This window comes from Grus americana, chromosome 6 (assembly GCF_028858705.1).
Source record: "Grus americana isolate bGruAme1 chromosome 6, bGruAme1.mat, whole genome shotgun sequence".
Taxonomy (NCBI): domain Eukaryota; kingdom Metazoa; phylum Chordata; class Aves; order Gruiformes; family Gruidae; genus Grus; species Grus americana.
In genome coordinates this window covers 344,049-356,618 of record NC_072857.1, presented here as the reverse complement: position 1 = coordinate 356,618, position 12,570 = coordinate 344,049, and the positions used below count along the sequence as shown (strand labels likewise).

The window sequence follows — 12,570 nt, the reverse complement described above, 5'->3', positions numbered from 1 at the left end:
CCTGAATTGTTTACCAAAGCAAAACAATTGCAATAGCTGAAAATGTTTCTGAAATCTTAGGCAGTGAATGATTTTATTTAAGCTTGGTTGTAGGTAAAGAGGAAATACAATGTGCTTAGAAAAAACAAGATGCAGCGTTACCAGAAAATATCATATTAATACAAATATCTTTAAAACAAAACAAGATCCAATATCCCATCTGTTTCAAGGGATGAGGAAATAGAAATGTACAGTATTGCTGTTCAATTTGATCAGTCTTCTTGAAGTGTGAAAGAGGGGTACGAAGAAACTTTTCATCTGAAGCTGAAATGCTTTTTGTCAGAAAGCTTCACAGTATGTACAAGTAAGTTTGGGGTCTTTTTACACAACACAGTTTATTTGTAATTGGTATTTCTAAGCTGTAGTATTTGGTTCGTTTCCTAAATGGCTCAACTACACACTTTTGTGGAATTTGACTGATGTTGTAAAGTAACCAAGCTGTTGGCTTTAGAATTACTTAAGAAGACAGTTTACATTTTTGTACCTTTCAGCTTGCAAATGAATAGTAAAAGTCACTGTGTTTGCTTTCCTGTTCGGAGCCTTTGTTGGTTAGGTCTCTCCTTAAGTCTAACTGACATATCCGAAGGTGAACTTCTCTGAAAGTTGTGCTTCCACGCAGAAGTTTACCACTATTTACCACGCAGTTGTGCAACCACGACAAAAGTGGTTATCTTTCATTTTTGCATACAATTTTATAGGGGAGAAGGGAGGAAATGGACTTTGCTTCCAGATAATAGGCAACTTTTGCATCTATACTGGCTGTGTCTGAATCAGCAACCATCTTGCATGCCATTTGTGTTCTGTATTGGAATAGACCCTTGAAGAACTGTATGCACAGCAGGGAAGTTGGCCTCAATTCCAAAAAGAGAAAATCTAGGATGGAATTCTCCTTGATTCCTTTTATTTGATCTCTTAATACCCCCTACCTATATCCTAAGAATAGGAATGACATATACTGTAAAATTTCAGTTCTGTATCAAGCCTCTCTGTTCTGGTTAATTGAAAATTTATACTTGTCACGTCTGCAAAATGAGAAGAAAGTTAAATATAATATGCAGGTTTTCAGGTGTTGGGGGGTTTTTTATTGCCACTCTGTTGTAGCTATGTATGTAGAATATAATTCTGAAATGCATTAACAGCTCCAGATCTTACCATTGCATAGTGCAGACTTTGTAACATGGCGTATGTTTTTTGTATAGGAAAGGAAAGAAAATATTTAAAAAGCAGAGTGTAATAAATACATTGGGACTTTTATTTTCTTTGATAAGTCTTGGCTTAGGAGATTATGTGGGAGAGGGTGTTTGACTATGTATTTAGAAAAAATGCTTAGAGTTGTTTTTCTTTACTTTTGGAATCTGATGATTAGAATTTCCAGCTCTTGTAGTACTGGGAAGCATATGCTATTTAAAGTAGGATTGAGTGAGTTAGAATGCACTTTCTACTGTAGTACAGCTAGCTTCTGTAATGTTTTTATTCTGGTCCATGCCGTGAGGTTTTCTTGAGAGGCAGAAAGCATCCTCCCTGCAGCCCCTTGGGCTGGTTATTTGCTGCCTCTGCTGGAGTTTGATGCGAGGTGAGTTTTGTTGGAGGATGTACTTGAAGCAACCTAAGAGATTTACAGTTGCATTTCCTGCTATTCCCATCACCCTCCCCCAGTATCTTAGATGCATTTCAAGGCATTTCTCTTTTGAGTGCGAGTGGGGGTTATCGCTTAAAAGCAGTATGTGCAGTGTATTGGCCTACAGGGTGGACAGACTTACAAGGAGTAGTGTATGGTAAGTGGTACGATGTGCAATGTGTACAACACCTGTGGTCAGTGGCATGAAGTCCAGTTGAAGGCCAGTAACTAGTGGTGTACCCCAGGGGTCAATATTGAGCCTATTCCTGCTCAGCATCTTCGTTAATCACAGAATGATTGAGGTTGGAAGGGACCACAGGAAGTCGCCTTGTCCAACCTCCCTGCTCAAGAAGGGTTATCTAGAGCCGGTGGCGCGGGACCGTGCCCAGATAACTCTTGCATACCTCCAAGGAGAGAGACTCCACAACCTGCCTGGGCAACCTCTGCCAGTGCTTGGTCGCCCTCCCAGTGAGAAAGTATTCCTGATGTTCGGGGAAGCTCCCATCTTTCAGTGTGTGCCCACTGCCTCTTTGTCTGTTGGATCCCTGTTTGCACCCGTTATTTTTTCCACTGACTTTTTTTAAGCTCACATTTCTTTTCTCTTTGAGCTGCTATGGAGGGTTTCTTTTAGCACTACACCTGTTCAAGATCCTGTAAATGTCATGTTTTATTATTACTATATTTTTCTTAAGAAAGATGCAGTTGTTTTAGTTCTTTTGTAACAATGTCATTGTTTTTACTTTCAGTAGGCTAGCCCCCCCCCCCCTTACGATCAGCTCTGTGAAACCAAACTCTTTCTAATTACTCTCTTGTATTTTTGGTTCTGGTCACATTACACTACTAAGCTGTATCACTTGGAGGGGGGGGGGGAAGGTATCCAGTGGTCTCTATAGGGCAGAGCTAGATGAGACACGCTCTGTGAACTTCAGCAAGACTTCAGGTAGACTATTTCTTCCTTGCTCGTGTGGTGATACTAGCTGAATTTTATTAAAGTCACTACTGTTCTGCAAGGCTTAAAAGATTTTAAAATGCTTGTAAGTAAAATTTATCATACGACATACCAACAATATACAATACTGAATAATTTTAGAGGAAACCTTAACGTTTCAAAGACAGGCAGAAGTTAGAGAATACCAAATTAAGAATGTCTCTGCAGCTCAAATTAGTCCTCCCATTCTTCTACATATGCATTATGTTTCAGCCTTGAATTATATGATTGAACAGTGTTTTCTTCACTAAATGCTCTGAGCCTGTGAGTGCCTGCTAGAAACATTAAAAGCTACAATAACTTTGAGTACAATTACCTCAATTGCAACGTACTAAAATGAGCTGAGAAAGTTTTTATTTTAAGGAACTGTCCAATTACATATAAAAATGGGTTCCAAAGAATGTAGGACCTTCAGATTGTAATATTAAGGTGAAATTTATAGGTTTCTGGAACAAATGACCAGTGTCTGAATATGAAGCATAGTGTGTGTTGGTTCTAAACTCATACATGGACTAGTATCTTATGGTGTGAAGTGGCTGGAAGGATTTGAGATGAGTCAGAACAGTTGTTTTAAATTTTTATTATTTTTTTACGAGTTTTCTACTAAAATTAGAAAGATCCTTTTTTAAATGGTGATCAAGAACATGAGAAGGAGAACAGTGGAGCTGGAGTCTGCTGTTTGCTGGAAGAAATAACAATGAAGACTTCTAAGAGCTTGGCTGATAGGTATGAAATGTGTATCACAGCTGTGCTGTAGCAGTACGGTACTCTGCACTGTTGAGTGATTCAGAAAACATCAAAGAAGCCTGGTGTTTAAGCAAAGAACATTCACTACAGCACTTTTCATTATTTTGTATAGCCAAAGCACACACAGTGCACACTGGATGTGAATGTTTTTACAGCCATTGCAGCCTACATGATAGGCACAAGGAGGAAGCTATTCTGAAAGAACACTTAATACATTTGGGAAGTGAATCATGCAGATTTTAGGAAAAATACGCCTAAGGTGTTTGAGCAGTCTTTTGCCTCTGTGTATCACAATGGCCTTGTGGTAGAGCCAGAGCTTTCCTGTGCCCCTGTCTGCGTGCTGTAGACAAACAAGGTTTTAGTTTGTTTGTGGACATCCTTTGCACCAGAGGAGTGGACAGGACGTGCTTACATAATTAAACTTTCTAGCACAACTTATGCACAAAAGCAGCACAAATTTGGATTGCGTGGTCCAGCCTTTAAATTTTTCATTTCCTAATAATAAGCCTTTTTTTGTTTAATCTGCAAGTTTTAATTTGTGCTCTTAGAAGTAGTAGTATTTTTAAATACCTTCTTCCATACCTAATAAAGACCAATATTTTATAGGGATAGAGGAAAGATAGCTGTCTGTAACATTAGAATATCTGTAATAATTCAAATAATGCTTTTATGCATAATTTTTAATGTAAAGTGACTCTTACCTCATACCTGTTTCAAACTATGGAAGATATTCTTAGGTTCTTGATTTGTTAATACTGTGTGAAGATGGATTTGATTTCCAAAAATGTAAAGTGTTCACATCACTCTTTCTCAAAAAAACCTCAAGACTCCATTTAATCAAAAAAATTCTTCCTCATGCACTAAATTTCTGTAAGAGATACCAGTTGTTAAAGGAAAGCTGCTTGAATCTTCAGAGTTCAAACCCTTTTTAGAGTATTTTTTTCCTTCTTATCTACAGTTTCATAACTAGCTTACAGATCGGATCCATCTGAAAGATTTCCATTATTAAACAACTTTTGATAAAATTGGAAGAAAAATAAGCTTTGAAGTTTACAATCCTTTTTCATGCCTGAAGAAGAAGCTTGTGAGGTTTATGGCTTGTCTTGTGGGTTTTGTTTTGGTTTTGTCCCCGTCCACTGACAACTGTGTCATGCAAATGAAATACATTAACTTGTCTGGATCTTTCATCCTCTTAACACACCTTACTCCAGCCAGACCAGTTGTGTGGGTTTTTTTCTTGCAGATATCCGTTTCAGAGATAAATATTCCACTCTTTCCTTATGGGCTGGCACTTTTCCTGTAGTTTGTTGTCCATACTGCTAGGAAGCTTTTTCTTAGTGTCTAAGCTAAATTTTGTGTGCTGCAAAGCAGACTCGTATTACTTGATCTATCAAGAGTTGATAGGATGGATTGTTCCCTTCTGTGTAACAGGCTTAAAATATTTAACAGGCTAATGTAGTTATGTCTCTCCTCAAGTCATCTAGGGGATCACGCTTCTGTGAGGGTGCTGAGGCCCTGGCACAGGGTGCCCAGAGAAGCTGTGGCTGCCCCTGGCTCCCTGGCAGTGTTCAAGGCCAGGTTGGATGGGGCTTTGGGCAACCTGGGCTAGTGGAGGGTGTCCCTGCCCGTGGCAGGGGGGTTGGAACTAGGTGGGCTTTAAGGTCCCTTCCAACCCAAACCGTTCAATCATTCTATGGTTCTGCTCTTAAGAGACTGAAAAGGTTGTTTATTTTTAAGCCACAGTGTCTAGACCTCCAATCTCTGGCATTGTCTTCTCCGTTCCCTCCACCTGGTCCATCTGAATTCTGGTGCCCACAATGGGACGTAGGCTCCTTCAGAGGACATCAGCTGGACAGATGTGTTGAGAGCTGGCACATAGCCTTTGCCTATAGAATATGATTGATATCGAGTCACTGATACTATAAGCCCATAGAGTATATGTTTAAAAAACCCGCTTCTTCCCCATTAGTATTCAACATTCTACTATAGCATAGTCACGCTTAAGTTCAGAAATTTATTTATGGTTTGTATTCCATAAATAATCATAGTTTGCCTCCTTTTAGTTTATTTAATTTTTCAGTTAGATGATCCAATTTTGGAGGGTTTTTTGTGGGCTTTTTCAATTTTTTAATGCTGAAACTGGAGAGGGCTGCTTAGTTTACATTCTTTGGGAGACACCTGAAAATACTGCACAACTTGTTTTACTCCTGTAGTTTGCAGAGAGAGAGCATTAGCAGAGCATCTCTCTTTTCTGTGTGTAATCCCTTAGCAGATAGTTCGCCTGAGATGCAGAGCACCGAAGACAATGTGTTCGCTGCCTGCTTGCCCTACGTGGTGTGTGATACTAAAGCGTGTAACTCACTGGTACAAATTGCTTGAGATGTTACCCTGCCACGTGAAAACCAGCCGTATGTGTGCACAGCTGTACCTGTGTGGGACCGACCCCGGGATTTGTGCATTGAATGTAACACAGGTTCTGGAAACCTTCCAGTTTTGTAATTAGTATTAGTTGTATGTGCTTCAGGTGATTCATAGAAGCTTAAGAACTCTGTTGTACTGATTTTTCTTTTTCTGCTTTATTTCATGAAAAGAAGTGGACTTTCTGAAGAATCTGTATTTTTCTGAATGGAAGATTTTTGCTTTTCCTCTTGATTTCATGTGGGTTTTATGGGAATCTGTGATGTAAGACAGCATAGTTGGATATTTTTTTTTTTTCTTGTTGCCTGTTCTGTACTGCAGGTTTTCTAAAATGAGATATCTTTGGAATTTTTCAGTAGAGAAAGCAAATAAAATTAGAATTTATTAGATGCTCCAAAAAGCTTTTTGAGAAAGAAGTGCTCTTCATAATTCCTTTCATTCCATTTTCCTTGCTTTGTAACTGAAGATAGTTGTCAGAAACAACTGTCTTCCAGGTTTACATCCCAGATATATTTTCCTTATAACTAATAATCCTCTGAAATCTGCAGCTGCTGCTCACGTGAAGTTGATTGTTAAATTTGAGACGTGGAAGACAGAAATGCGTGCGCTCACAGGCACGGATATGTGGGCACATAGGGATGAGCAGTGATTTAGGGAATTTGTTCAGCTGTTTCTGTGTTGGTCAACAGTGCGTTGCGTATAGGTGAAGAACAGTTGTGTGGTGATACCACGTCCCGTCGCCACCCGTCTGTTCTACGCTCCTGCAGTTTGGAGTCTCCAGCTGACGGCAGGTTTCCAACATGTTGCCTGCTCCCCCCGGCTACGCTGATGAACTCTGGGCAGGACTTAGGCCTTTATTCTGTTTTGTTTTCACCAGAGTGTCTTACAGTACGAGTTTAGCCTTATAACCTTAATTATATGTGGAATGTGGAGAATGTTGTATGATTTTTCTGTATAAGACGACAATGAACTCTAATTGCTTAGTTCAAGTATTAAAACATTCCTTGTGCATCAGGACTTTGTTTAACCATACTATGTTGTAAAAAGTAAATGTAACTTCCAAAAACTGTCTTCTGATTACCTCACTGTTTTATTTGTATTGATCCTGCCTTTATTTTGTTCAATTCTGTGTGAATGGACTTTATTAATGTTGCATTTATTTTTGTTTCTTTTGTTATCCTTTAGGAGCAACATTTAAAATGTTAAAGGCAGTTTTAAAAAAGAGCCGAGAGGGTGGAAAAGGGAACAAGAAAGACTCAGGTATGAATATTAATAAAATACTGTGTAATGTAGAAGAGTTGTGCATTATAAATCCAGCAATTAAATTCATTCTGTTGCAGCAGCGATGCCCCGTCTTTAGGGCAGCGGGTGACTCCTGTTGCTGATGCCAGCTGCAGGGAGGTCTGCAGGCCACGGGCGCTCCCCTTCCTTTTGGCCGGACCGCTTGCATGCAGAGCATGAGTAGCAGGTCTGCAGCTGCCTGGAGGGGATCCAGCGCTCCCGAATCGCTGCTGGGAAGGACAGACGAGAGCAGCTTGCTCTTGGTTCTTACCATAGAAATACCGAGAGCAGGCTGTGCGTATTGTCCTGCCAGCTTAAGCGTGGCCAAAGGCCAGAGGTTCAGAACCCTGAGAACCCATATACAAATGTATTTTAAACTACTTACTCAATTACATTATAAGAAAAAACGTTATGTATTGTGGGCGATATAATTTTTATTATTCATGTCGTTATGAAAAATATTGAAAATAAATTTAGTGAAAAGTTTTAAAGTTGGTTATGAAACTTCTATCATGTTCTAGTTTTGCTTTAACTACAGAGATTTTTGAAGGTAAAATTAATCATCAGCAAATTTTACTTTAAAAAATACAAAGCTTATTTTACTAATAATCACAAATTTAGTACGCCACTACTTATCTGTATTGTCTTTGACGGAAAAGGTAACTAAGAACTCTAGTTGCCATTTTCGAGAGCAGAGAAGGACCAGCAATGCCCTTTGAGAAGGAATAATAGTTATAGAAGTGCGGGTGTTGGTGGCTGGGCATTAAACCTGCCTGCTCTGTGCAGGTCACGCTCGAGTCTTTGCTGCAATAGCTAGAAAGCTCATGCACCTGAGTAACAGTTACCTTTTCTTCAGTCTTCAACTTCAGACTATTAATGTAGACTAATACATCTGATTTTCTGATGAATTAGATCCTAAATTATCTATAAGAGTCAATTCATGCTCTTTAGCAACATGAATTTATTGCTCCCAGAATAAAATAACTCGTAAACCCAAATATTCCTTTAATGTGTTATGTACAGATTGTAATACAGACTACCACATTTACGTTTGTCAGAACCCTCTAAAGATGCAGTCCTATTTTCTTTGACAAGCAAGTTTTTAAAACTGTATTACGTTATACTGCGTTCCTACAATGGGAAGGTATTTTAACTGTTCTTCTGCAAAAAGCAGTTCTGTGTTCATCTGGCAGGTAATGCATGCTTCAGGAAATTCTTATGGTCTTCTGAAATTTACACTCCATCATGGTTTCTTTCTAAGCAACTGAACGATGAGAGCTGTCCTGAAAAGAAAAAGCATTGACACTAGATGAGAGATGCGCAGAAGTGAGCACAGAGCAAGACGAAAGGCATCCTGTTAATTTTGTATGTACTGCTAACTTGAAGTTACCAGCTGGAGTTGTTTAAACATAGTGGGCTAAAGATTCCTGTGGTGAGGCTTTCATTGGTACATTTTTCCTTAAAATACTAGATGGAAATTGGTTTAAGCTCAAAAGGAAAATCAGGCTGCTTGGAACGGAGCTTTGACCAGGCTTTGATTAAAATCTGAGGCCTTTTGCCTTTAGCTCAGAAAACACACATTTTTTTTTTTATTTTAGAATCTCATCATATCTGTCCGGATTAGTGTGTGCAAAAGAAAGGATTTTCTCCCTTTACTTTTACAAATACAATGCTGCTGTATTTCTGAACACCAAGGAGAGTGTGGGAGGTTTTTTAGAGTTTTTTGTTTCATTTTTGGTTTGGGGGTTTTTGTTTTTTAAGCAGAGCTCTAGAGTTTCATGTATGAATTGAATGTTACGGAAACCAAGTATTGGGAAAAATTGGTGAATAATGCCTGGCTGGTGAAAGCCAGAGCAAGGAGGAGTGCAGGAGCCGCCTTTTAAAAGGAAGTAATTTATACAGTGGACTCCAGAGATTTTGGCTTATTTTGTATTTGAAGACGATGTGAAAAGTTTGAAAAGAAATGTGTGCATTCCGTTCTGTGTAACATCCAGGACTTCCTGTAAAGTTGTGTTCAGTTTAATAGTTTTCCCTTTTGTTCCAAAGGACCTTCCAATTCCTTCAGCTGTAAGACATTTCTCAGCTTTTAGAGAAGATGTGAAGCAAGGCAAAGAACATGGGTCTTTGTAGAGCTTATTTTTTGCTCACTCCTCTCCCTGATTCTTAAACTCCAAACAATGAGAAATGGAAATATTTTTAATTGTGGAGTTGTCCCATTTCATGGCCCTTCAGGTCCTTAATAACAGCAACAGCTCTTAAAATTTACTGCTCTCTAAAGAGCTATGAAGAGTGAAAATGCATGCTAATGATGAAAGCTGACTTGAGAGGTAATGTGGAAACATCCGTCCTTCTAGCTAGCATTGCAGAGTAATGCAATAGTAAATTTAAATGCTTCTCTTGACTTTGTAGGCACATAGATTTGACTTTTTTTTTTTGTTTTCTGATCAAGTTTTGAAAAAGTTTTCAGGTTTTTCAAAGCTGCAGAATGTAGCAGGAAGTAGATGAGTGCAGCTCAGTAGTGCCCAACTGAACCTGATCAGGAAGACCTCTGTGATCTTTTTTTTCAATATATACCCAGTTTAGGAATAATGCTGAACAGCTAGAAGGTAGTAAAATCTTAAGCTGCCGTAGCCATTTCAGAACTGACTGTATGAACGTGCTCTCAAACTTCTGCTAAGGTGCGTGAATAAATCTATCGTACTTTGCATCCCAGCAGACAGAGGAGAGACATCGGGGCGTTGAGTTGCAGCTGAGCAGCAGTACCTCCTGAAAGCTCTGTCTCGACCACTTGTGATCGTTCCACTCCAACTGAAGTCAAATTGGAAGAGGTTTAGGCTAAACTGCAGTAGCTTATTCTTAAACTGAAGTAACCCCTGTTGTCCCGTGGGTTTACTTGTGTATAAAAGGAACGCCTGGAAGTCTGCGTAATTCAACTCTGAGGGGGATGATTCCTGTTTTACTGAATAGAGCTTCCTGTTTGTGCATTAACTCTGTCTTAGTGGTTTTACATCTGTTAGCCTTGCGGGACCAGTGCAAATAGGAATGGGTATTTTTCCTGGATTGAAGGCACAACTGTAGTATTAAAAAGTCTGTAAAAGGGTTAAAGAACAAAAATAAATTAGGACTGTTTGTTTTTTTAAAAATAGATTGTATGGATTTTAATGTTAGAATTTCTTCATTTGCCCTGACATAAGGGCTTAAGAGCTGAAGATGTGCATAACATCTTTGAAATCTAGCTGCTGAGTATGTTAATTACAATTTTTAATAACTTCTTAAATTCAGGGTTATCTTGAAAAAGAGAGTGGCAAGAATTAGTGCTGATGCTTTTGGGAGAGAGACTGAAGTGCTATGCTAAAGACTAGTAGAGGGTCTTTTAACAACTTCCACCCTAATCAGGCAGAAAACTGTCATGTGGGAATCTCACTTTTGGATGAAAAACGGCACCTCAGGCTGCTCCAATAGCAGTATGCTCGTGATACATTGTTGGGCTCAGATCATGCAGTTGCTTCAGTAATAATTCTTTCTTCTACAATTGTTTTATTAAAATGGGTTTGTTTAGATGTGTCTGGGAGGCTTTGATAGGTAGGTGGCTGTTGTAGGATTAGGTAAAATCTAAATGAAGCAAAATTTGTGTGTTTAAACATGCACATACATAATTACGTACATGATCGTTTATCAGTGTGTGCAAACGCACATGAACATAGATGAGAAGACAGCAGGGTTGACAGCATGTTGTTTATGTATGGAGCGACTTTTCAACCCAAAACTTACTAAACTTACGTCTAAAAGTGGATTTGGAGACAACGTAGTTGATACTGTATTTAGGTAAACTGATTTTCCAAAGGAACAGAATTTCAAACAAACTAATTTTTTGACTCAGGCATCCAACTTTTTCTGCATCCAGCTTTATTTAGGTTTTCTGCAGTACACAGCAACCTGTCTTTATACCCCTTCAGACACAGTTATTTCTGGTATGTGGAAATAAGTATCTGTAAGTTGATTTTTGTTTTGTCTTGTCCCCCTGCCTTCCACTAAAGTGATGTACATACTTGGTAAAGGACAGAACTCGAGGGGAGAAACCCCACGGTCTGTACCTGTTGCATTAAAGGCACAGAAAACTGTTTTGTGAATGTTTGGAACCAAGCAAGAAGAGGGTAAACAGGAACATTAATTTTTGTGTCCTGGAGAGTAGTCTGTGGTTTTATAGTCTCACGTACATTGAGCTGGAAATACACAGCAATTACTCTCTCAGTTTCCCTTTGTTTCTCAAGGTTTTCATTCAGTCTCAGGAACAAAGTAGAAATGTATTATTTTCTCCTCTTCGACAGGTTGTTACCATCAAACGCATATTATCTCTCTAAACTCTGAAAGAGTTTCCAAGTCCTGTAGAGATTCCTTAGAAGGTGTCTTTCTAGTAAGAAGGGGCAGAGCTCGTCTTTTTGATGGGAGTCCTTACCACTTTTGCTTAGGGCACACGTTTTCTGTCCTTATTCTTTGCTTTTTGCTTTGTTTTGTTAATGGACTTTATTTTCTAGATTTAAGATAATCTTGTTTCTTGTCTTTATTTCTACGCTGTGTTTCTTTATAACTACCTTGGAAATTTCTTTCTGCTCTCTCTTCTGTAGTTTTCATAGTTGATTGTGGACCGTATGTTTTCCAGTTTCTTTCCTCGAGGTTTTTAAATTCACCTCTGTAGCAACTGGGAGATTGTCTGCCTCTGGCCTCTCTTGGAAGGAACTGACTTTTTTTATTGTAGTATAGCACAGAAACTTTGCATCTTAATGTCACAATTCAAGAAATCAGAGCCAGAAGACTGTTCTTCGAACTCAAGTTCTATCTGCAAGTCTTGTCTGTGATAGTATAAACATAATGAGCTTCAGAATATAAAGAAAAATACTTTTTAATTATGATTCTTTTAGTAGAAGTTCTACTCATCTACTCCTTTTTAAATGCTTAAAAATGCTTCAGAGGTAGATTTGTATTAGTATTTAATGTTGGTTTTATATGCTGCCAGCTGCTTTGCAGTATATCATTATGTTTGTTTTCTTTAACTGTCCTAAAGCCAGCAACTTGCTTGCATTCTGGGAATCTGCTTTTTTTTTTTTTTTTTACTTAGTAAGCAAAAGACCATTCAATATACAATACTTGTAATGTATTTCAACTTAAAAAGAAAACAAAATCCCTTGTATTAAATTTCTACAGAACATGCTCAATTATTTCAGATGGCTTTTTAGTAGCATGAGCGTTGTTGTTCTGTTGACCCAATATCAGGCCTGAAGGAACACGAATAATGGCAGTATTGTGCTTAGTTTGCAGTGTTCTTCCTGGGCTAAATCCCATCAGAAGTTTATCATCATATGTAGTATGCGGTATGCATGAAAACTTGGTTGGTTTCAGTAGAAGTTAATGTGGTAAGTAGTTGGAACTTTTAGGTTTTCCAGCTTAAAGGCTTGTTAGACATTCATGTAATGCTCAGATA

The 12,570-nt window shown here is 38.5% G+C and overlaps 1 protein-coding gene across 7 annotated transcripts in view; it reads left to right on the top strand.

Annotated features, from left to right (window-relative positions):
- TANC1 (tetratricopeptide repeat, ankyrin repeat and coiled-coil containing 1) overlaps positions 1–12,570 on the top strand; it is a 98,623-nt gene that overhangs the window by 17,773 nt on the left and 68,280 nt on the right. For 6 of the 7 annotated variants that reach the window (XM_054829099.1, XM_054829102.1, XM_054829098.1 and 3 more), the window contains one exon: positions 6,996–7,070. In XM_054829099.1, coding sequence (XP_054685074.1) covers positions 7,010–7,070 — 61 coding nt within the window. In that variant the 5' untranslated portion in view covers positions 6,996–7,009. Of the gene's footprint in view, positions 1–6,995; positions 7,071–8,352; positions 8,457–12,570 lie in introns of all 7 variants that reach the window. The other variant, XM_054829104.1, reaches the window with a different exon arrangement.